Source organism: Bubalus bubalis, chromosome 5, assembly GCF_019923935.1.
Source record: "Bubalus bubalis isolate 160015118507 breed Murrah chromosome 5, NDDB_SH_1, whole genome shotgun sequence".
NCBI classification, from domain to species: Eukaryota; Metazoa; Chordata; class Mammalia; order Artiodactyla; family Bovidae; genus Bubalus; species Bubalus bubalis.
In genome coordinates this window covers 19,377,692-19,404,866 of record NC_059161.1, presented here as the reverse complement: position 1 = coordinate 19,404,866, position 27,175 = coordinate 19,377,692, and the positions used below count along the sequence as shown (strand labels likewise).

The 27,175-nt window shown below is 37.0% G+C and overlaps 1 protein-coding gene across 1 annotated transcript in view; it reads right to left on the bottom strand.

The window, feature by feature from the left end:
* Window positions 1-27,175, bottom strand: part of ACBD6 (acyl-CoA binding domain containing 6) — a gene marked incomplete in the record, with an annotated part of 136,903 nt that overhangs the window by 62,265 nt on the left and 47,463 nt on the right. The window contains 1 exon segment of the mRNA XM_045165679.1: window positions 7,919-8,001. Coding sequence (XP_045021614.1) covers window positions 7,919-8,001 — 83 coding nt within the window.

Genomic DNA, 27,175 nt, shown 5'->3' with positions numbered 1-27,175 from the left:
ACAGCAGTGATATCAGTGGGACAGTATTATCCCAGAGTGACGTAGCCTACTGAAAGCATAAAAATTCAAATACTCAACTTTTTAAGTACAAAATATGTGTAATGCATACTCTGGATGCTTCAGAGTCTTAAACAAATTTGTTAAAAGCTGATAACAATGTGAAGCTTTGAATAAATAACTACATGGAATTTCATACTATTTGGTTTTATAAATCACTTACAATAAAACCATATATGCTGTAGATTTTTCTCCAATCACATCTCTTTCAGGAAAATTTTAGAGTACAATTTATGTATAAGTGACTGGCTTTTACATTAGTTTTATTCCAGTTCATATTTTCACCAGAAACAAAATTAAAGCATAAAATTAGCACTTTATTCTAGTTTTTAAATATATATATATATATACATGTATATATATATACTTACAATCTACCACTTTAGACTCAGGTCTAGAGAGCAACTAATGAAAAAATATTTCTAAAATATTTTCAGAATCTATTATAGTTTAAAATTTTTAACTTTATAAGTCAATGATGAAAGCATCTCTTTAGAATTCTACAGGCTTTTGTGTCTGACCACTGCAGTGACCTCTGGTATTTTCTGCCAAAACAGTTCATTTGTCTCACAGAACAACTAATCAATTCCAGAGCCCATCAATCATTTCAGTTGTATACTGGTCTGGTCTTGCTTAGAGAAGGTCCAGATGGCTGCCTGTGTAAGTGGGATTAATAAAATTCTGACAGATTACGTAGCATCAAACTACAGAATATAACCAGGAAGATCAAATCTTATTGCAGGGTGGGTTGGATATTGTACACGTTTCATTTGTTGTATTTTTAAATCATGCCCTAATTTCTCACTTTTTGTGCCAACTTCTAGGTAAAACCCTCTCAGTTATACAAGTCACTGAAAGTGATTACTTGTTAGTGAGTCAGTATATGCATTGCAGAAGCATTTGACTCTTTGCAAAGCCTTATACTTATTAACCAGAGCTTTTTCTGCCAGTCTGCAGTTTAAATGGGGAGAAGGCAATGGCACCCCACTCCAGTACTGTTGCCCGGAAAATCCCATGGATGGAGGAGCCTGGTAGGCTGCAGTCCATGGGATAGCTAAGAGTCAGACACGACTGAGCGACTTCACTTTCACTTTCCACTTTCATGCATTGGAGAAGGAAATGGCAACCCACTCCAGTGTTCTTGTCTGGGGAATCCCATGGACGGAGAAGCCTGGTAGGCTGCCGTCCATGGGGCCGCACGGAGCCGGACACGACTGAAGCGACTTAGCAGCAGCGGCAGCAGCAGCAGTTTAAATGAAACACAACTGATCTCAAGACTAGAGTAACCGTGAGTCACAAGACCTGTTACTCTCTTGTTTCTATAGTTCCAAACACAGCTCTCTCCCTTCCTGGTTTGTCATTTTCTTCTGCAAAAGCAAACGACCTGTACCTAACTCCACAGTTAGGTCCTGACATGTGTTTTTGGCTCCTGCCATCAGTCCTGTGCCCTGGATCTCTCCTGGGGGGACTCTATGTTCACAACAATACGAATAAAACTAATAGTTACAAAGTAACCTATTTTGTGCCACATGCTATTCTAGGATGCCCTGTATAAATATTCATATAATCCACAAAAATGCCATATGAGAAAGGTAGTATAATCATCCCCATTTTAGAGATAAATACCTTGTCCAAGGTCACAGAGCTAAAAAGAGATGGAACCAGCATTTGAATTCCAGCAATTTGGTTCCATAACTTTTTGTACTTAATTAGCCTCACCTTATATCCCCTCCATTATACCACAGAACAATGAACTAGCTTCAGAATGAGAAACTGGTTTCAGGGCTGTGAAATATTAACACAGAGATCTGTACCTATGACATTATATTGTCATTTTCTGTGACAGAGTGGAAATAAAGGTCAGAACCAAAACAGGCAGGGAGCAAGCTCAGAACTGGCCCCAGTGGCCCTTGGCTCAGAAACATTTACAATAAAACTAAAATGGGCCCTTATAATCTACAATCTACAATAAACTATTTTTGTCAGGAAACTGCCACAACATTGGATACCAAGCCTTAGTAAATGGATTCATTAGATAATGATTTTCCTAATCTTCAAAAATTTGGGGAAAAATTAGAAGTTTATATATTAAAGTACTCAAAAACACATTCAAAATACATTTTAATGTTCCTTTAAAAAACCAATGGTCCAAAAGAAAAAAAAACAATGGTTCTATAGAAGAAAGCTTTTCCTTTCATGCAAGATTATCATTTGATGTTTCTAAAACTATAAAAGGACTCCTCCTGTCACTTTTACCTCAGTTGAACATAATTCTGCCAAGAAACCAATTAATCTCAATTAAAGAAAAATTTTCTCTTGGAAAAATAAAACACCAGATAATAAATTTCACCAAAGTACAAGCAAAATTTGACTCTAAACACTTCAACAAGTAGCCTGTTTTTATTGTTGCAACTGCATTTTTTTTAATTTATTTTAATTAGAGGCTAGTTACTTTTCAATATTGTGGTGGTTTTTGGCATACATTGACACGAATCTGCCATGAGTGTACATGTGTCCCCCATCCTGAACCCCCTCCCACCTCCCTCCCCATCCCATCCCTCAGGGTTGTCCCAGTGCACTGGCTTTGAGTGCCCTGTTTCATGCATCGAACTTGGACTGGTGGTCTATTTCACATATGGTAATAAACATGTTTCAATGCTATTCTCTCAAATCATCCCACCCTTGCCTTCTCCCACAGAGTCCAAAAGTTTGTTCTTTACTGTGTCTCTTTTGCTGTCTCGTATATAGGGTCATCATTACCATCTTTCAAAATCCATATATATGTGTTAATATACTGTATTGGTGTTTTTCTTTCTGACTTACTTCACTCTGTATAACAGGCTCCAGTTTCATCCACCTCATTAGAACTGATTCAAATGTGTTCTTTTTAATAGCTGAGTAATATTCCATTGTGTATATGTACCACAGCTTTCTTTTTTTGTTTGTTTTTAAATTTTATTTTATTTTTAAACTTTACAAAATTGTATTAGTTTTGCCAAATATCAAAATGAATCCGCCACAGGTATACATGTGTTCCCCATCCTGAACCCTCCTCCCTCCTCCCTCCCCATACCATCCCTCTGGGTCGTCCCAGTGCACTAGCCCCAAGCATCCAGTATCGTGCATCGAACCTGGACTGGCAACTCGTTTCATACATGATATTTTACATGTTTCAATGCCATTCTCCCAAATCTTCCCACCCTCTCCTTCTCCCACAGAGTCCATAAGACTGTTCTATACATCAGTGTCTCTTTTGCTGTCTCGTACCACAGCTTTCTTATCCATTTGTCTGCTGGTGGACATCTAGGTTGCTTCCATGGCCTGGCTATTATAAACAGTGCTGCGATGAACACTGGGGTACACGTGTCTCTTTCAATTCTTGTTTCCTTGATGTGTATGCCTAGCAGTGGGATTGCTGGGTCATAAGGCAGTTCTATTTCCAGTTTTTTAAGGAATCTCCACACTGCTCTTCATAGTGGCTGTAACTAGTTTGCATTCCCACCAACAATGTAAGACAAAGATGTCATTAAAAAAAGAAAACTACAGGTCATTATCACTGGTGAACACAGATGCAAAAATCCTCAATAAAATTCTAGCAACCAGAATCCAACAACATATTAAAAAGATCATACATCATGACCAAGTGGGCTTTATCCCAGGGATGCAAGGATTCTTTAATATTCGCAAATCAATGTGATAGACCACATTAACAAATTGAAAGATAAAAACTATATGATTATCTCAATGGATGCAGAGAAAGCCTTTGACAAAATTCAACATCCATTTATGATAAAAACCCTCCAAAAATCAGGCATAGAAGGAACATACCTCAACATAATAAAAGCCATATATGATAAACCCACAGCAAACATTATCTTCAGTGGCAAAAAATTGAAAGCGTATCCCCTAAAGTCAGGAATAAGACGAAGATGCCCACTCTCACCATTACTATTCAACGTAGTTTTGGAAGTTTTAGCCACAACAATCAGAGAAGAAAAAGAAAGAAAAGGAATCCAGATTGGAAAAGAAGTAAAACCCTCACTGTTTGCAGATGACATGATCCTCTACATAGAAAATCATGAAGACACTACCAGGAAATTACTAGAGCTAATCAATGAATATAGTAAAGTTACAGGATATAAAATTAATACACAGAAATCCCTTGCATTCCTGTACACTAACAATGAGAAAACAGAAAGAAAATCAAGGAAGCAATTCCATTCACCATTGTGATGAAAAGAATAAAACACTTAGGAATAAGTCTACCTAAAGAAACAAAAGACCTACATATAGAAAACTACAAAACACTGATGAAGGAAATCAAAGAAATTCTTATACTGAACAAACAATAGGGACTACTCTAGTCCTTTAATGGAGTAACCCAATGTTTTAGTATATAGTAGTTTTTATCATAATCTACTTTGTTATACTGGAATTCTGTTACATTATAGGATAAATTCTCTAAAATCAGAATATGACTAGTTTCTGTGATTTCTGATCTGCTGTAGTAGTAACAAAATTACTGTTTATAATTAAAAGGAAGGCTTTCAATGGCTCTCTCACACTCATATTCCTTACTGTTTCGTATCTTAACAATATGTTCCAGAATACAAAGATTTAAATCCTATCATAAAAAGACTAATACTTAGATAACAATGAAATAAGGCCAGACTAAAACTTTTGCCAATGACAGAGGTTCATATTTCACTCAATTAATCAGTAAGGTTTATTAAACATACTCAAATGTAGATGCCAAAAATACCAAAAACAACTATTCAAAAATGAAGAAGCTCAGCAGCACAAATACCCACAATGTTTTGTCTCATTTAGACTCATATAATAGATGTGTGCTGAGTTGAATTAAAATGTCTACTTTTTGAAAATAAAGCTACATTATTTTATCATTGCTTCTCATGATCAAAATTCTAAATACTGACTTAAATCTAAGAGTCACTTCTGTAGGAATTAGGCAGAGGATAGGCAGGTAGGTTAACTTTTCCAGTTCAGTTTAACTCTATCTTAGGAATATGGCACCCCACTCCAGTACTCTTGCCTAGAAAATCCCATGGACGGAGGAGCCTGGTAGGCTGTAGTCCATGGGGTTGCGAAGAGTCGGGACACGACTGAGCAACTTCACTTTCACTTTTCACTTTCATGCATTGGAGAAGGAAATGGCAACCCACTCCAGTGTTCTTGCCTGGAGAATCCCAGGGACAGGGGAGTCTGGTGGGCTACTGTCCTATGGGGTCACACAGAGTCGGACACGACTGAAGCGACTTAGCAGCAGCAGGAATATTCTAATTACCCATATATCTACTCTCACATCAATTGGAGTACATTTGATTGCTTTCTGTTCTGCAGAGCTACTGTGATCAGTCATGTCACTAGATATTATGAAAGAAACTGTATTCAATGTGTCATGTTGAAAAACACTAGAGTCTGGGAGCCCTTAAAGAAGTCAGTATACAAAATAAAAATCACTATTTATAGATAAGTGATTGATATTATTAGAAAGTTAAATATAGTGATTAAAAAAAAAAGTTTAGAAACGATATCCATTTTATTATCTGACTAGGAAAGTGGCCTGTACATTTCTTTAGAAGAAGAGGTGAGGATGGGCATGTCACAGGAAACCAAACCAGCAGCTCTGCACTTTATGATGGGTGTGAGTACAGTCACCAAACTCTCAGCTCTGCGGGGGAAGGAGCTGTGGATACCTCCCAAGCTCTGGACACTTTTACTCTGTACCTACTAAGTTCTTGGAACTTCCCCAGTTACTGAGAATACCCAGATGGATAAAAGACTATGTGTGCTCTCTGAAGACTAAAAGTCCAGCAGAAAGGATAAATTTTTTTAAAGTATAATCCAATGCAGCATAATGTCATAAATGTTACAACAAAGGCGTGAACAAAAGACGACGCTCACACAGAGAAAGAATGACTAACCATCCCTCCTAGAAAAATGACTCTTCAGGATTTACTGACTTAATTTGAACATTTAATAAACTTTGATTAGTAGGGTTAAGGTTATAATATGCCATTTTTTTAGAAGCTCTAAGTACAGAATATACAAATTAAGAACCCCCAAAACATGTTCTGAATCTATAAGGGTTAAGGGAAAGAAGGTGTTAAACTCTGAAAATGTTTTCTTCAACTGTGCTTCTTCAAAGTTGTAGGGGCTTCTCAGTGTCCTCAGAGTACCTCAAAGGAATCATGGTGGCAAATATACTCCAGGTCAGTAGCGTTCTTAAAAGGTTATCTTTATCCCCCTCAAATCTCCAACAGGCTTCCACTATCTCATCCCAAACAAACATTTAGTCTAAGTAAAAACAACGTGCTTGCTATGCAAATACATTCAAGACAGGACCCCTAGTTTTGAATCTGGTCATTAACCAGAACTATGAGCATTTAAAGTTTTTGATTCATAGGGGTATCAATAGCTTTCCTTCTACCTGGGAATTCTTATTGTTACTTCTTTATGTGGTGAATAATGTCAACAGCTCTTTTGAAAGAGTGAAGCATAAAATTTTGGTACAATTTCCTCTTCATTCTCTGAAGATAGATATTTCCCTTCAATTTAGGCAAACTCAATTTCCACGTGAAAATTACAGCTCATTTATTTCATGTTAATAAGTAAGAAAAGTAAAGTTCAGATAATGCAGAAAGGGTAAGAGCATCAGAAGTTCCAGTTTTGTGTTTTTGCTTATAAAGCAACAATCTTAGAAGAATATGTCACCTGCTTTAAGGCAGGACCAAATCCTTTTCCTGATTTATACAGTGTTTAAAGAAAATGATTGTCCAAGAAATTTCATACATAACATATAAAATTTGAAACCTTTGTTAAATAATACAAAATGACCTTTAAAAATGTTTAAATTTTGGTAAAAAATACATAGCATAAATTTATCATCTTTACCGCCTCTAAGTGTACAGCTTAGTCGTGTTAAGTGTATTCACATGGTTGTGCAACCAGTGTCCAGAAGTTTTTTATCTTGTAAAACTAGAACTCTACACCCATTTAATAAACAACTCCACATTTTTGACACCCTCCAGCTCCTGACAACCATGATTCTATGAATTTGACCACTCTTGATACCTCATATAGTAGAATCATACAGTATTTATCCTTTTGTGACTGGCTTATTTCACTCAGCACAGTCACCTCAAGGTTCATCCACGTTCTAGCATGTGTCAGATTTTCCTTCCTTTTTAAGGCTGAATAATATTCCATTATCTGTAATACCACATTTTGTGTATCCATTCATCATCAATGGACAATTAGGTGCCTTCTTCCTTTTGCTATTGTGAACAGTGCTGCTATGAACATGGGTATGCAAATATATCTTTGAAATTCAGTTTTCAATCCTTGTGGCTACAGAACCAGAAATAATTGCTGGATCATATGGTAATTCTTTGTTTAATTTTCTGAGGAGCCTCCCTACTGTTCTCCATAGTGTGCCATTTTACACTCCAAAATGATTTTTAACTTAAAACTAGAGTAAATAAACTACAAAAATTAAAGCATTCAAAAGAAATAATGATATTTTGAGGAAAACTAATAAGAACAACAACCAAAATCCATAGCTTTAGATTTGAGACACAAAACCTTGCCCTATGAACTACTTATGTGGGAGAAAGGTTATTATTTGACACTGATTCAGACACAGATTTTTTAAATGACACACATAAAAATTTATTTCCTGCCATTTATTATCCTTCTAGAGATAACACCAAATCAGTTTCATGTTAAGAAAAAGTTCTTCAAATGAAAGTTTTAAGGATTAAATGAACACACACACACATATATGCACATACACATATATGTACATACTCCTATTATTAAAGACAAGAAGAGAATTTACCTGATGATTTCTTCGTGATACAGAGAACTAACAACTGGCCCACCAAAACCCATATTTGCTTCTTTTCCTTTCTTCTCTGGTGACTGTAGAGGGGAGAAGGGGAGAGAGGTAGAAAAAGACACATGAATTAAAGCAATGTGCATTTACAGCAGTTACAAAATAATACTCTGCTAAGGAACATTAAGTATTTGATGATCCACCATTTCTCCCAGTCCCTAAGTGACAATTTTAGGGTGGCATCACAAGGCAAGAGGACGCTTAAGTCATGAACGAATACCCCCTAGAAAGCTAAGGTTATTCCACTGCTGCCTTCTGGAGCCACCTAAAAGCCATTCCCCTAGCTGATTATGTTAGCTATTTCCACTATAAAAAAACACAGGTGTTCAGTGTGGAAAAATGAAAACAAATACGGAATATAAATACCAGACCTGAATGTGATCAGGAAAATCATATCTAAATTAACAAAATGAAAGTTCCCAAATAAGAAACTAAGCTGGAATAAAAGTTAAAATTTAACCATAAAAAATTAAAAAAATATTTTTAGTTGGCAAGAAGGGAGAGCGGAAAGGAGGTTGAGATCTAAAAAAAAAAAAAAAGTAAACGTATGGAAACACTTTCCAAAATCAAGTTTTAGTAGGCTCTGTTCCTCTGTGTTCTCAAAAAGCAGAAAGTTAAGATAAACTTGAAAATAAGATTCTTCCAAAACATGTATAAAGAAAGCTGAGCACAGAAGAATTGATGCTTCTGAACTTTGGTGTTGGAGAAGACTCTTGAGAGTCCCTTGGACTGCAAGGAGATCCAACCACAGTCCATCCTAAAGGAGATCAGTCCTGGGTGTTCACTGGAAGGACTCATGTTGAAGCTGAAACTCCAATACTTTGGCAACCTCATGCTAAGAGCTGACTCACTGGAAAAGACCCTGATGCTGGAAAAGATTGAGGGCGGGAGGAAAAGGGGACAACAGAGGATGAGATGGTTGTATGGTATCACCTACTCAATGGACATGGGTTTGGGTGGACTCCAGAGTTGGTGATGGATAGGGAGGTCTGGCGTGCTACGGTTCATGGGGTCGCAAAGAGTCAGACACAACTGAACGACTGAACTGAAAACATGTATGTGGAAGCAGTGAACTTGGATGTTGTAATATTATTGTCTGAAAGATCAAACTACAACCTGTTCAAAAGCCCACATCTCTTGCAATACTTAAAGGTTTTAGGCAGGACACCTAACAAAAATTAAAACTCTGAACAAAAGTATCATCTTAGAGTTAAAATTAAATACTTCCACTATTTGACTATAAAAATAGTTTCGCCTCTGAAAAATATAGACAGTTACCGTAAACATGTTTCCCCCCACCACCCTTACTTTAAAGAAGGGGTTTTGCTTTATTGCTGTTACTTTTTTATATGTTTGTTTCTTTTGGTCTGTGAATCACAGCACTGAGAAAAAGATCCTGTAAGCAGTGTATTCTGTCAGTTCTTAACATCATTAGGGGAACTAAAGTTTTAAGAAATGGTGGAAATTGTTGAGATGAAAGTGTCAGTTATCAACTTAGGACAGAAACAAAAGTATAGTATCATAAACAACAACTACCATCATGATTAAATAATAAAGTATATAAAATACAATAGCCTGATGCTGGCAAAAAAAAAGGAAGCACAAAGCAAATTTCAGTTCCCCCTCTTCTCTGAGGATCATTTTTGGAGAATAAATGCTGCAAAGAATTTTCAGGATAGAGAATGTTTTCCCTTATACTAAAACAGTATAGTCCAAAGGGAGAATTTATTTAATCCAATTACATTCTAAATACATACTCTATTAGAAGAATGAAGTTGAAACATAAACTTAGATGCTTGCTAAAAGAAGAACAAAATTGGAAATGAGAAAATTGGATACCAAAGGAAAAAGAGACAGAATTAAGTATAGAGTGTAATTTAACATGTCTGTTCTATAAAAGACACTGTTCAGTTCAGTCACTCAGTCGTGTCCGACTCTTTGTGACCCCATGAACCGCAGCATGCTAGGCCTCCCTGTCCATCACCAACTCCCGGAGTTCACCCAAACCCATGTCCACTGAGTCGGTGATGCCATCCAACCATCTCATCCTCTGTCATCCCCTTCTCCTCCTGCCCTCAATCTTTCCCAGCATCAGGGTCTTTTCAAATGAGTCAGCTCTTCACATCAGGTGGCCAAAATATTGGAGTTTCAGCTTCAACATCAGTCCTTCCAATGAACAGCCAGGACTGATCTCCTTTAGGATGGACTGGTTGGATGTCCTTGCAGTCCAAGGGACTCAAAAGAGTCTTCTCCAACACCACAGTTCAAAAGCATCAATTCTTCAGCGTTCAGCTTTCTTCACAGTCCAACTCTCACATCCATACATGACCACTGGAAAAACCATAGCCTTGAATAGACAGACCTTTGTTGACAAAGGATGTCTCTACTTTTTAATATGCTGTCTAGGTTGGTCATAACTTTCCTTCCAAGGAGTAAGCGTCTTTTAATTTCATGGCTGCAGTCACCATCTATAGTGATTTTGGAGGCCATAAAAATAAGGTTTGCCACTGTTTCCCCATCTATTTGCCATGAAGTGATGGGACTGGATGCCATGATCTTCGTTTTCTGAATGTAGAGCTTTAAGCCAACTTTTTCACTCTCCACTTTCACTTTCATCAAGAGGCTCTTTAGTTCTTCACTTTCTGCCATAAGGATGTGTCATCTGCATATCTGAGGTTATTGATATTTCTCCTGGCAATCTTGATTCCAGCTTGTGCTTCTTCCAGCCCAGCGTTTCTCATGATGTTCTCTGCATATAAGTTAAATAAACAGGGTGACAATATACAGTCTTGATGTACTCCTTTTCCTATTTGGAACCAGTCTGTTGTTCCATGTCCAATTCTAACTGTTGCTTCCTGACCTGCATACAGATTTCTCAAGAGGCAGGTCAGGTGGTCTGGTATTCCCATCTCTTTCATGATCGTACATACAGAATACCTTAAACATACTCCCTCCCCCAAAAAACCTGTTAGATGTAATGAACGAATCCAGAAAAGTTGCAGGGTACAAAATAAACACACCAAAATCATGTCATGTCTGAGTAAGACAAAAAATTTAAAAGTTTTCTAATATTAAAAAGTGATGAGTGCTATAGAAAAAAATTAGTTTGGGGAAGATAGTTAGAATTTTAAATAAGATGGTCTGTGACGGTCTCACTGAGAAGGTCATTTCAGTAAAGACATAAAGGAAGTAAACAAGTGAGTCCTGCAGTTATCTAGCAGAAACTGTTGCAGGAATAGGGAACAGCTATTGCAAAGCCCCTGTGGTGAAGGTATGCTTAAAATGTTAGAGAACTTAGGTGTTTATGTCCTTTGCTGCTGCTGCTAAGTCTCTTGGGTCGTGTCCAACTCTGTGCGACCCCATAGTCGGCAGCCCACCAGGCTCCCCCATCCTTGGGATTCTCCAGGCAAGAACACTGGAGTGGGTTGCCATTTCTTTCTCCAATGCATGAAACTGAAAAGTTAAAGTGAAGTCGCTCAGTCATGTCTGACTCTTAGCGACCCCATGGACTGCAGCCTACCAGGCTCCTCCGTCCATGGGATTTTCCAGGCAAGAGTACTGGAGTGGGGTGCCATCGCCTTCTCCGTATGTCCTTTGCTAGAGGTAATTAATGTATTTTAGGGGCAAGACTAGAAGCAAAAACACACAGTTGTTCACAATACAATCAGTTTTTATCTGTGTCATTCACTGAAACTCTTAATGCAGGCAAATTAGAATAGATACCCATGGTTTGCTTGGCAATTATTTGCTGTGAAAATATTAGGGATTATATGGTATTGGAAAAGGATCAGTATATTTCTTTTTTACATAGTTAATAGCCTTTACTTTTTAGAGTAGTTTTAGGTTTAAAGAAAAATAAGCAGCAGGTACAGAGAGTTCCCATATACCTCTCTCCCCAACTTTCCCCTATCATTAACATCTTACAATAGTGTAGTACATTTGTCATGAAAGATGGGTCAATTTTAATACATTGTTATCCGTTAAAATAAAAAAATAAGTTAAATAAAAAGTTAAAATAATAAGGGGCTTCCCCTTGTGCTCATCTGGTAAAGAATTCGGCTGCAGTGTGGGAGACCTAGGTTTGATCCCTCGGTTGGGAAGATCCCCTGGAGGAGGAAATGACAACCCACTCCAGTATTCTGGCCTGGAGAATTCCATGGACTGTAGAGTCCATGGGGTCACAAAGAGTTGGACACAAATGAATGACTTTCACTTCATTAGTTAAAATCCATAGTTTACATTAGAGCTCACTCACTGTTGTATATGGGTCTGACACATGTATAATGACATGCATCTACATTACAATATCACTCAGAATAGTTTCATTGCCATAAAATTCCTATGCTCCAGTTATTCATCCCTCTCTCCCTCTGAAGCCTTGGCAGTTACTGATCTTTTTACTGTCCTCATAGTTTTACCTTTTCTAGAACATCATATCGTTGCAATCATACAGTATATAATATTTTCTTTCACCTGGCAATATGCATTTTAAGTTCTTTCATGTCTTTTCATGGTTTGATAGCCCATTTCTTCAAACAACAGTTCTAGTTTTTGAAAAACATAAAAACAAGTAAGTTACCCTTTTAACCATTTTTATGTATAAAGTTCAACAGTGTTAACTATATTCTCCTCTGTGTGAAAACACAAGATTTTTCTCCAGTCTTCACCATAAGAATGTGGTGGGCCCTGGGGGTCAAAAACCCATAACACTGGAGCAGGGTGGGCTAGCACCTCCTAAGCCTGAGGCCCTGGAAGTTTTTAGCTTTTGAGCTTGTCCACACTCAGCCTGCAACAATTCATCAATCACCATTTAAGGGTTCATACCAATATATGGTTCAAACAGCTTTTGTTCCTAACAAGCAGGTCGTGTGTGATTCTATGTATTCACCTGTCAACATTTGGGGAGTGGAACTTTGACCTGTGAGCTCAAATCTCAGATGAATCTAAAAAAGTCCATGATTTGCAGTTTGGTCATATATTTGTTGTTGTTGAAGACAGGAGAGATGATTTCCAAGCTCTTCAAATGTCAGAGCTGAAACTCGAAGTTCAATTATCTTCTGAAGAAATTTTAGAATGAAAAAATGTTTCTATCTGATATGCTTTTCCTTTTGCCTGAGGAAGTTCCTTTATTGTAGTGCATGTCAATCAGCAATGAATTATCTCTGCTTTTATTTGTCCCAAAAGTCTTTATTTTTTCTTCTTTTTTGTATTGACATGAGATTCACGTAACATAAAATAAGCCATTTAAAAATATACAATTGAGGACTTTCCTGGTGGTACAGTGGATAAGAATCCACCTGCCAATGCAGGGGACACGGGTTCGATCCCTGGTCCAGGAAGATTCCACATGCCACAGGAGAGCTGAACCCATGCATCACAACTACTGAGCCTGTGTGCCTCAACTACTGAAGCCCACGCGCCTAGAGCCAGTGCTCAGCAACTAGAGAGCAACGAGAAGCCACCACAATGAGAAGCCCATGCACCGCAACTCAGAGTCGCCCCTACTTGCTGCACCTAGAGAAAGCTCACACAAACAACAAGGGCCCAGTGTGGCCAAAAATAAATGCAATCTTTAAAATATATACAATTTAGTGGCATTTAGTATAATACATTCACCATGTTGTGCAACATCACCTCTATTTAGTTTCAAAACATTTCCGGTTGAGCCTATTAGGCAATCACTTTCATTCATCTGCCTCTGAACTCTGGCAACCACCAATCAGCTTCATTGACCCATTCTGGATACTTCATGTAAATGGAATCACACAATATGTGATCTTTTGTGTCTGGCTTCTTTAATTCAGCATAATGTTTTTGATGCTCATCTACATTAGAGCATGTATCAATATTTTATTCCTTTCTATGGATGACTCTAATGTATATGTATATATTCTATATCCATTTATCAGTTGATGGACATTTGGATTACTTGTACCTTTTGGCTATTACGGTGCTATGAACATTTGTGTACAACTATTCCAGTATCCATTTTCAGTTCTTTTGGGTTCATACATAGGAGCAGAATTGCTGAGCCCTCCAGAGCAAAGAATTACTTGGCCCCAAATGTCAGTAAGGCTAAAAAGCTCTGGTTTATGATTTCATCAAATGTTTAAAATTTTCAACCATTACTTATTACATTTTTTTTTCTGTCTTCTCTTTCTCACTCTTTCTCTTTATGGAATTCCAATTATATTTATATTTGTTCAGTCTTTTTATGCTCTGTTCTTCATTTTTATGTCGCATTTCCTGCATCTTCATGTTCACTGATCTGTTCTTATACAATGTCTAATTGGCTATTAAGTCTTTCCAATGTATTTTTCATTCACATATTAATCCTCATCTCTAGAAGATTCATTTGGGTCTTTTTGTATCTTCTGTATCTCTCTCCATTGTGTTCATGTTTCCTCTATTTTCTTGTATAGACTATATTTATAACTGCTGTTTTTCATCTCTATCTTTTCTGTGTCTCCTTTCACTGACAGGCTTTTCTCCTGCTTATGGATATTTTCCTTCTACTTTTGCATGCTTGAAAGACTTTTGATGTAAGATAGGTATTGTAAATTCTGCACTCTTGTTTGCTAGATTCTGTTGTGTTCCTTTAAATTCTGTTAGACTTTGTGCGGGCATTAATTCAGTTACATGGAATCAATTTGATCCTTTCAAGTTTCATTTTTAAGCTTCATTAAGGCAAGGGACAGAGAAGGCAATGGCACCCCACTCCAGCACTCTTGCCTGGAAAATCCCATGGACGGAGGAGCCTGGTAGGCTGCAGTCCATGGGGTCGCTAAGAGTCAGACACAACCGAGCGACTTCACTTTCACTTTTCATTTTCATGCATTGGAGAACTGATAAACCCACTCCAGTATTCTTGCCTGAAGAACCCCAGGGATGGGGGAGCCTGGTGGCTGCCGTCTATGGGGTCACACAGAGTTGGACACGACTGAAGCGACTTAGCAGCAGCAGCAGCAAAGCAAGGGAAGAGCAGCCTTTAATCTAGAGCTTAATTTAGCCCTAGCACTGAAATGAAATCCTTCAGAGACCTCTATCATATGCCCCATATATTACATTTTCTTTCTACTCTGACCAATAAGAAACAGAATAGTCTCAGTTATATGTCAAATCCAGAAATTGTTCAGCTTGCTGCTTTCTTGTACTTCACTCTCCAGCCTGTTAGTTTCCTCTCACATATATACAGATTAGTATTCAGCCAGAGTGACCCTTTTGTAGATCTCTGGAACTCTCCCTTTCCATGTAAGAACATCTTCTCTAGTATTGGGCCCTGTATATTCATTCCTGCTCAAGTTTGCAAGGTGGCCAACCTCTTCTGGATCCCCGCTCCCTGCAATGAAATTGCTTCCAAACAATAAGGTGAGGAAATTGTAGGCCTTACTTTCTCTCCTCTCATAAGTCTCACACTACTTTCAGTGCAATGTCTGAAAATCGTTATTTTGACTATTGTGTCTTGTTTTCTTCCTGTTTTAGACAGAAGGGTAAATCTTGTCCCTATTACACCACCATGCCCAAGAGCAGAAGTCCCCAAAACATTAAAGAACAGTGTAATATTCCATGAAGTAATGTACCATAATTTACTTAACATTATCTGACAACTGTCTATTTAGATATTTTCACTTTTTCATTGATAAACAAAGGTATAATGAATACCTTTGTACATAAAGCATAATATAGTTTTAATTAAAATCTTTAGGGGAAAAAACTGATTCTATAAATTTGACTATAGTGCATTCTAAATATGTTTATTCCTGGGATTAATTCTTTTTTCTGATGCAACTGCACAAAGCACATAGAATGCTTGTGACAATTTTCGGAGTCAGTTCAGTTAGTTCAGTCGCTCAGTCGCGTCTGACTCTTTGCGACCCCATGAATTGCAGCAGGCCAGGCCTCCCTGTCCAACACCAAATCATGGAATTCACCCAAACCCACGTCCATCAAGTCGGTGATGCCATCCAGCCATCTCATCCTCTGTCGTCCCCTTTTCCTCCTGCCCCCAATCCCTCCCAGCATCAGAGTCTTTTCCAATGAGTCAACTCTTCACATGAGGTGGCCAAAGTACTGGAGTTTCAGCTTTAGCATCAGTCCTTCCAAAGAACACCCAGGACTGATCTCCTTCAGAATGGACTGGTTGGATCTCCTTGCAGTCCAAGGGACTCTCAAGAGTCTTCTCCAACACCACAGTTCAAAATGAAACAAGTTGCCAGTCCAGGTTCGATGCACGATACTGGATGCTTGGGGCTAGTGCACTGGGACTACCCAGAGAGATGGTATGGGGAGGGAGGAGGGAGGAGGGTTCAGGATGGGAACACATGTATACCTGTGGCGGATTCATTTTGATATCTGGCAAATTTAAAAATAAAATAAAATTAAAACAAACAAACAAACAAACAAAAGCATCAATTCTTTGGCGCTCAGCTTTCTTCACAGTCCAACTCTCACATCCACACATGACCACTGAAAAAACCATAGCCTTGACTAGACAGACCTTTGTTGGTAAAGTAATGTCTCTGCTTTTTAATATGCTATCGAGGTTGGTCACAACTTTCCTTCCAAGGAGTAAGCGTCTTTTAATTTCATGGCTGCAATCACCATCTGCAGTGATTTTGGAGGGTGGGGTGGAAAACTATATTTTAGGCAAAAATAATATTTTAAAAATAATCTGCCATTATCAGATTGAATTCAGAATAAAGCTGCCAAAGAAGCATTAGTTTTCTTCTCCATCCACTTCATCTATAAGATGGGCTAAACTCTGGCTACTTTACCCTCTTAATTTCCACTTCAGTGAAATGCTTCTCATAGAGGCTTAAGAAGTTCATTCCATTTCTCTCTACTCAAAATCCATTAAGTTATTTTTATGTTGCATCAGCAGTTAAAGAAAGAGACTCCAATTTGGCAGCTAATAGGATAAAATTTGCCAATTCTTCTATTGCCTCAGACTATATTATTTGAGACACTGAAACGCTCCTTCACTCAAAGGGGAAAGGATAAGTTGTAGGCCGAATGTTTATCACTTGTTCAGATTCTACCTTAGTCAGTTGCTGGGTGAAGATTAAAAACCCTGTGAAACTTTCTTTGCTATCTGAAAAATAACTATTCCAAAAATTATCAGGCTGATTTGTACAAGAAGGAGGTTTCCTGATTCCATGTGCTACCTTTCTTGGTTTCTATCAGTTTGCTTATTTTGTTTATAAGTCCAGCTATAGGAATTTGAGTATTAATCTCTCTGCCTTGGTTTCTTCATTTATAAAAATAAAAGTAATAGTATCTATCTCATTTGGGTGTTCTCAAGATTTAAAATATATATGTAAAGCAGAACAGTGTCCAGCACAAAGCAGACACTACCTAAGTGTTAACTGATATAATCATTATTATTATTAGTCACAAAATGGCCATTTCCCCAAAGTGAAAATGTCTCAGCAACACAGGTATAAGATATTCTGATGTGGTGACAGACAGCATGGAACCATGAATCTTTATCTAATGGCTTCAAAATTCTGATTCACCTTGTAAAACAACAAATCCCCAAACAAACCAACTCGTAACACTGTCGTGAAGAAAAAAAGGAAACGGACTTACAGAGTACCGTCCATGTGCTTCGCACTTTTATATATCATCTAATTCCAACTTCAAAACAATTCTATAAAACTGATATTTTTACTGTATCTCATTTAATCTAAGACATCATCATTATAAGAACCATTATTTTCTGTCATGCTAAGACAGAAAATACAGCCAATTATAGTACACATCCATTTTAAAACATAACCATAATTTATAAATGTTAAAAACTGAATAAATGACTGCCTTATGTTTGATAAAATATATCTCCATTTTACACATTAGAAAACTGAAGAGAGGTGAAATACCCAATGCCATATAGTAAGTGCAGAACTGAGTTCCAAACCAAGATCTTGTGGTATCCAAAGACTATGCTCTTTCTATTATACTATACTACCTCTCTAAGCTACTTTAGAAACTCTTAACAAATATTCTGAATTAAAACTTCATTCTATCTCAAGTGTATATTTAAAAGATTCTTAAATACTTTATCAGTTCAAAAGGAAACTTTAAAATTTAAATAAACATGTAACTCTTTAACATTGAGGCTGATTTATTATGTATACTACACACAATTTAATCAAGTAGACCAACAAGATAGTTCTAAGCCCTTAAAAAGAACACTTTCCTAATAATCCTTTTAAGGTAGTCACTGTAATTTTTTCCCTGAAACACGAAGTTATTCATTTTTACATACAAAAGTAAGAATATTAATCTCACCTTAGCTATTATCTGTCATTGCTGCTGCTAAGTCACTTCAGTCGTGTCCAACTCTGTGCGACCCCATAGACGGCAGCCACCAGGCTCCCCCGTCCCTGGGATTCTCCAGGCAAGAACACTGGAGTGGGTTGCCATTTCCTTCTCCAATGCATGAAAGTGAAAAGGGAAAGTGAAGTCGCTCAGTCGTGTCCGACTCTTAGCAACCCCATGGACTGCAGCCTACCAGGCTCCTCCATCCATGGGATTTTCCAGGCAAAGTACTGGAGTGGGGTGCCATTGCCTTCTCCGTAAGTTATGCTACTGCTGCATAACTCAGGAGAAATGAAAGCTATGTATGCACAAAAACCTGTGTGTATGAATGTAAACCTGAATGTTTATAGCAGCTTTATTCATAATCACCCCAAACTGTAAACAGCCAAAACATCCTTCAATTGCTAAACGGGTAAACAAACTGTAAGTCCATCCATACAATGAACCACACTACTCGGTGATAAAAAGGAACACATGCAACAAAGGATCTCAAATATACCAGGTGAAAGAAGCCAGGCTCAAAAGCCTACATAGCATGAAAGATAAAGAAAAGTTATAATGTTGTGGTGGACATAGTATCTAGAACAGATACTGGCAGATTTGTATAATGTTTTACATGATTTAATGTAAAAGATACTCTGCAAAAGATAAAAGGGTATGGGGAGAAAACATATCACTGTTGACAGTGACTGGGAGTAGAGGCAGATTTGATTAAAAAGGTACATAAGAGAATTTGAGGGTGTGATGGAACTGTTCCCCATCTTGCCTTTTGTGGTGATTACATGACTACCCATCTGTCAGAATTCACAGACTGCATGTCAAAAAATAGCAAATTAAAGAAAAAAAAACTGAATTTAACTCCATGTAAATTATAGCAAAAATAAACAGATATCTCCCCAACATTTTTATTTCTATTATTTTGTTTGCACAGGTCCTCCTTCTACATCATTATGTCTTTTTTTTTTTTTTTAATCTTTTCTTTTTTCTTAAAGACTTTGATTCAGAGCCTCATGTACTTTCCTGGTTCTGATTACCTGTCATTAAGAGCACCTTAAAAAAAACTTCACCATGAAAATACTGCTGTTTGTTTTTTGTAACAGTAATACTTTAAAATTCCTCAAGAAAGATAAACTCCATAAATCTTGCTTTTTTCATCTTAGCTTCTCTTAAAATTATAAATATATATAATTTATGGATAGGTTTTAAAATTGATGGTGTACTATAATTGGCTATGTTTCCTGTCTTCGCAATTATAGATAATGACCTGCCTCTTGAGAAATTTGTAGCAGGTCAGGAAGCAACAGTTAGAACTGGACATGGAACAACAGACTGGTTTCAAATAGGAAAAGGAGTATGTCAAGGCTGTATATTGTCACCTGTTTATTTAACTTATATGCAGAGTACATCATGAGAAACGCTGGACTGGAAGAAACACAAGCTGGGATCAAGATTGCCAGGAGAAATATCAATAACCTCAGATAGGCAGATGACACCACCCTTATGGCAGAAAGTGAAGAGGAACTCAAAAGCCTCTTGATGAAAGTGAAAGTGGAGAGTGAAAAAGTTGGCTTAAAGCTCAACATTCAGAAAACGAAGATCACGGCATCTGGTCCCATCACTTCATGGGAAATAGATGGGAAAACAGTGGAAACAGTGTCAGACTTTATTTTTCTGGGCTCCAAAATCACTGCAGATGGTGACTGCAGCCATGAAATTAAGACGCTTACTCCTTGAAAGGAAAGTTATGACCAACCTAGATAGCATATTCAAAAGCAGAGACATTGCCAACAAAGTTTCGTCTAGTCAAGGCTATGGTTTTTCCTGTGGTCATGTATGGATGTGAGAGTTGGACTGTGAAGAAAGCTGAGCACTGAAGAATTGATGCTTTTGAACTGTGGTGTTGGAGAAGACTCTTGAGTCCCTTGGACTGCAAGGAGATCCAACCAGTCCATTCTGAAGGAGATCAGCCCTGGGATTTCTTTGGAAGGAATGATGCTAAAGCTGAAACTCCAGTACTTTGGCCACCTCATGCGAAGTGTTGACTCATTGGAAAAGACTCTGATGCTGGGAGGGATTGGGGGCAGGAGGAGAAGGGGACGACAGAGAATGAGATGGCTGGATGGCATCACTGACTCGATGGACGTGAGTCTGGGTGAACTCCGGGAGTTGGTGATGGACAGGGAGGCCTGGCGTGCTGCGATTCATGGGGTCGCGGAGAGTTGGACACAACTGAGCGACTGATCTGATCTGAATGGTTCTTATAATGATGAAAAAAACTACCTTCAGGATATTATAACTAACTTTCTAGAAATGTAACAGTGGTCAAGATTTAAATTTAAATTTTCTTTGGAAAATTATTCTGAATATGGCATTTATCATACTATAGAGAAATTATAACTTTCTTTATATGATGTCATATGTTAAAAAATATTAAGATCCAATGGATGCACAGACCACAGTTATGCACAGACAACAATTATTTGTGTATTTGAAATAACACAGGTGTTTAGGAGTTTATTTACATACATACACATAAATATTAGTAATGTCATATCACTACTTGAAAAAAAATTCAGCATTCATAATCATTTAAGAAAAATGCACATTAACACAACAATGAGCAAGAGATTTTAAGCTAATTCCCTTGGGATAACAAAATTATCAAAACTGGTAAAATTGTAGTGAAACAGGTACTAATACTAAGTTAATGGCTCTAATGCTCTTATAAAATGATATTAACCTTTTGGAAAGCAATATTGCAATCCTATCAAGACCTATAAAAATACTAGCATGATTTTATTATTTTAAGCATTAATACAGCTTCTGGATATCATAAGATAAAAATAAAATTCTAAATTATAATAATTTTGTATAGATTTCAACCATATTCCTTCCTGTTACTCATTTTTACATGAAATTAATGTTCTTGAATTTTTAAGATAGAAATGTGAATTAGGATAGAGTTTTGGGTATATAACTCCCTTTTCTGTTATTTTCATGAAGTAATTAAAAATCTGCCCTAGGATACTTTCAAGATCACTTGGTTCTGGTCCCTTTTTCCACTCTTTCCTTTTGTCTTCATTGTCCTTGTCCTGCTTGACTTTGATCAAATTTTCTGCAGATTTCTCTCAGTGTGAGGTTTTGTATTGCAAAGAGAATTTTGGCTGGTTCATTTTGGAACTCAATAGCTCCAGCCAAGTCTAGAGAACCCTACCATGAACCCCCTATACTCTTCACCTGGGGACAATTTTAAGCTTCTGCCATTCTCAGGTCAGACAGACTCACTAGTGTTTCCTTCTGCTTCCTCCTACAGAGATGCCAATGTTACACAAATCTTAGAGCTGTTTATAGAAGAAGAAGAAAGTGAAAGTCGTTCAGTCGTGTCCAGCTCTTTGCAACCCTATGGGCTATATAGTCCAAGAAATTCTCCAGGCCAGAATACTGGAGTGGGTAGCCTTTCCCTTCCCCAGGGAATCTTCTCAACCCAGGGATTGAACCCAGGTCTTCTGCATTGCAGGTGGATTCTTTACCAGCTGAGCCACAAGGGAAGCCCAAGAATACTGAAGTGGGTAGCCTATCCCTTCTCCAGGGGATCTTCCCAACCCAGGAATCAAACTGGGGTCTCCTGCATTGCAGGCGGATTCTTTACCAGCTGAGCTATCAGGGAGCTGTGATAGTCTGTTCCTAGTGTCTCTGACCAACTAGTTTTGTTACCCAAGAGCTTTTGGTTATGCTACCCTAGTTATTCTACTAAGGATTAGGGAAAATTCAGAAACCATGCTACAAGCGCTGCCATCTTCCCAGAATTCCAATAACCCTGAATGATTTTTGACAGAAAGCATGAATGGAAATATACAAATGAGTAGATTAGTATGGCTAAACTAAATGTACTTCTATTCCATTCTCTTTTCCATCACTTTTGCCTCCATTCAACCAACTATCTTAAGATGGATGATTTCATGAAGGAGAGGTACAGAGACTGATAAGGCAAGACAAGTTTAGTGAATATGGTCTTTATAAATGGTAAAGGAGTAAACAACTCAGATAACCAGAAGAAAAAATTCCTATTCATTTCTCCTTAATGTTATTCTGCAATATATTTTGGGTCAGAGACTGTTACTTAAGATACTTCGTTATTATTATAGGGGATCTAAAATATACTCTCTGAGGAAATTCTTTATTTTTCTATGCTCCATGTATTGCAGTCCTGAGATAAACTGTCTGCCTGTTTTCAGCTTCTACTTAAATAAGAAGAGTAGTGGTATATAGGCCAAGGAAATTTTTATTTTGAGCCTTTCTTTTCATTCATCAACATCAACATGCTGCTTGATAAAACACGAACAAATTCCTTTTTTTCCCTCAAGTGTAAAGCCAAAGAATCCACTAAAAGTTAAGAATATTTCTGGATATTTATCCTTAATAAGTTTCTTCTTGAGTGATTTTTTTAATTCCCAAGGGATACAGTAATATAAGTTCCCATTTCAAGAAGCTACAAAAAGAACAAAAATTAAATTTAAAGAAAATATAAAGAAATATAAAAATAAGGGGAAAAGCCAATGTAATAGAAAACGGATGTTCATGTAGAAAAATTAATAAAGCCCAAAACTGGGTTTTTTAAAAGATTAGAAAAAATTTAGCAAGAATGATGAAAAAAGATAAAAGACAAAAGACCAATGTTAGGAATGAAAAAGGGACATCAGTACTTATCTTAAAGAATAAAAAATTAACATGTAAATCTTACAAACAACTTTAGCCAAATAAATTATTTGGAAAAAATAGACCAATTTCTCAGAAAAAGAATATAGTTTACCAAAGCTAAGTGAGAAGAGATAGAACATCTGAATAGTTCAGTATCTATTAAAGAAATTGAATCTTTAATCAAAAATCTTACTGCAAAGAAAACCTCAGGCCCAGATAGCTTCACTATTATATTCTTTCAATCATTTAAGTAAGAAATAATGTCAGTCTTACACAAACTTTTCGGGAAAACAGAAAAAGAGAGAACACTTCCCATTTCTTTTTAGAAAACCATAATAACTTTGACACTTAAGCCTGGCAAGAGTGCTACAAACAAGGAAAATACAAGATAATTGCTCTCTTTAACATAGGTGAAAAAAATTCTTAAAACATACATTAACAACAGACTCACAGATACAGAGAATAAATTTGTGGTTGCCAAGAGTAGGGAGTGGAGGAGGACTGGATTGAGAGTTTAGGATTTAGCAGATGCAAACTATACAGAGAATGGACAAATAACAATGTCCTGCTGTATAGCACAGAGAACTATATTCAGTATCCTGTAATAAACCGCAATGGAAAAGAATAAAAAACAAAGTAATTCACTCCTTTACCAATATGAAGTCCAAATGTCTCCTTTTGCAATACACAAAACTTTCACTACCCTATTTAAAACTGTAGCCCAATATCCTCTTTATCCTATGCTCCTATCCTTGTCTCCCTGTGGTAGAATCTAACCTCCACAAGGGCAAAGGTTTTTGCCTATTTTTGCTCACTGATAAATTCTAGGAACTTAGAATAGTGCCTGTTAGGTTGTTGTTTACTTGCTAAGTTTTGTTTGACTTTTTTGCGACCCCATCGACTGTAGCCTGTCGGGCTCCTCTGTCCATGGGATTTCGCAGGCAAGAATACTGGAGTGTGTTGCCATTTCCTTTTCCAGAGGATCTTCCTGACCCAGGGATTGAACCCAGGTCTCTTGCATTGCAGGCAGATTCTTTACCAATTGAGCTACCATAGAAGGCACTTATTTGTTGAATGCATGAATAAATGGTTAAAAAGAAGTCAAATAAGGTAGATATTCACATGAGAGTGAATTTTAGCTAAGTATAAATTTTAGAATGACAGACTATTCAAATCCTACTTTACCACTTACTAGCTGTGTAACTTCAGGATGGATTATTAATTTCCCTAAGCTTCAGTTTTCTTGTCTAGAAAATGCAGATAATAATAGTGTCTTCTTTACAGGGTTGCAGTGAGGACTAAATAGAATAATGTATCTAAAGCACTTAGCATGATGCATGGCTCATAGTAAGAGCTCAGGAAATACAGCTAATAATTTTTTTCCTGTATTGAACTTACTTCAATTAAATAAACAATAAAATTTAAAGCACTGTGTTAGCTTCAGGTGTATGGCAAAGTGATTCAGTTATCTACATATGTATTTTTTCAGATTCTTCTCCATTATATGTTATTATAAGATACTGAATATATTTCCTGGGCTACACAGTAAATCCTTGTTGTTTATCTATTTTATACATAGTAATGTGTACCTGATAATCTCATACTCCAAATTTATCCCTCCCCTTCTCTCCCCTTTGGCAACCAAAGGCTTGTTTTCTATGTCTATGAGTCTGTTTCTGTTTTGTAAATAAATTCATTTGTATTAATTTTTTTAGATTCCACATATAAGTGATATCATATAATATCTCCTTTCTCTGTCTGATTTACTTCACTTGGTATGATAATCACTAGGTCCATCTATGATGCACAAATGGCATTATTCTATTCTTTTTCATGGATGAGTAGTATTCCATTGTATGTATTTACCATATCTTCTTTATCCATTCCTCTGTCAATGGACATTTAGGTTGCTTCCATGTCTTGACTATTGTAAATAGTTCTGTAATGAACACTTTTCAAATTAACAGATCAAATGTATCTTTTCAAATTAAAAGTTTTCATCTTTTCTGGATATATGCCTAGGACCGGGATAGCTGGATCATATGGTAACTCTATTTTCATTTTTTTAAGGAAATTCCATACTATTCTCCGTAGTAGCTGCACCAATTTACATTCCCATCAATAGTACAGGAGAGTTTCCTTTTCTCCACAACCTCTCCAGCATTTATGCTAATAATTATTTTCATTATTATTGAGTATCTTAACCAAAAGGCATATATAAATGGATCAATACTCTCCAAAGCAGCAAAGTCAGTCTCTGACCCTATCTGTATTATATACTACCTTCATCAATAGTTGACTCAAGGTACAAAAAAGAATGCTAATCAAATTTCCTGATGACAGGATCATCAAACCTAGATGACACATTCATGACCCAAAAGAGTATCTTAATGTTGGAATAACATGAGAAATCAAATAAATAGAATATGAGTACACATAAGGTAATAAACTTAGTACAGAATAGATATTACATAACAGAATGTGTGAAAAAAATTTTGGGGATTTTAGTTTCCTGAAAGTTACAAAATTTACATTGTAATGTGGCTGCCAAAAATGTTTAAATAATTTTAAGTTACATCCATAAAAGACAAGTATTCAAATAAGAGAAAAGTTCTATTCTATAGAATTCATATAGAATACAGTCATATAGAAACAGTCGGTTCAATTCTAAAGCCAGACTGAAAGGGAAGTTATTGGAAACTAAAACTTGTTTACCAAGAATGACTGGGATGGTGGTGCAATTTGATGGTGATGGGAGTGAAGAACAATGTTAGAAATTAGTAATATCCACCCTGACAAAGAGGATACTTGAAAGTGGTCTTAAAATAATGAAGGACTCTTACGTAGATGAAGATTTGGACTTATTACATGTAGGGCTAGAAAGCAAAAATAGAGCAGATTAGAAAACAACAATAACAGTAACAACAACAACCAAAAAAACAGATTTTGGCCCAATACAGAAAGGAGCTTCTAATAATTAGAGTTGTTAAAAAAATTGGACCAACTTCTTTACAAATAGTATATTTCCATCACTAGTAGTCTTCTGAAAGTGAAAGTCACTCAGTCATGTCCGACTCTCTGCGACCCCATGGACTGTAGTCCATGGAATTCTCCAGGCCAGAATACTGGAGTGGGTAGCCTTTCCCTTCCCCAGGGGATCTTCCCAACCTAGGGATCGAACCCAGGTCTCCTGCACTGCAGGCAGATTCTTTACCAGCTGAGCCACAAGGGAAGCCCAAGCATACTGGAGTGGGTGGCCTTTCCCTTCTCCAGGGGATCTTCCCGACCCAGGGATTGAACCGGGGTCTCCTGCATTGCAGGCAGATTCTTTACTGATTGAGCTATCAGGGAGGCCTAAGAATCTAAAAGACTGTGTTAGAATAACTTGGAGACAGAAAATTAGCCTAGACAACCACTAACATTCTAAGATTACAGCCCTTAAATAAGAGAAGAAAGATAAATATGAAAATAAAAAAGTATACAAATGGCCAAAAAGCACATGAAGGGACACTCAACATCATTAGTCATCAGGGAAATGCAAATCAAAACCACAATGGGATACAACTTCACACCTATTAGGATGCCTGGAACCAAAAAGACAGAAAATGATGAGTGTTCACAAGGATTAGAGGAAACCAGAACCCTCATAAACTACTGATGGGAATACAAAATGTTGCAGTCACTTTGGAAAAAAGCCTGGCAATTCCTCATACCCATGAGAAATGAAGGCATATGTCCACACAAAAACTTGCACACAAATGTTCTTAGCAGCCTTATTCACAATAGCCAAAAAGCAGAAACAACCCAGATGTCCATCAACAAATGAAAAGATAAACAAAATGTGGTATATCCATACAATTGAGTATTATTTGGCCATAAAAAGGAATGAAGTGCTAATACATGCTACAACTTGGAAGAATCTTTGGTCTTCCATGCTAAACTAAATGAACAAAGCCAGTCACAAAAGACCACATATAATATGACTCCATTTATTTGAAATGTCCAGAATAGGCAAATCTTTAGGGACATAAAGCAGATTACTGGTTGCTTAGGGCTAAAGGAAATCGGGAAATTGAGACTGGTAGCTAAAGGGTATAGAGTTTCTTTCTGAGGTGATGAAAATGTTCTAAAATTGATCATGGTAATGGTTTTACAACTTCATAAATATGTTAAAAACCACTG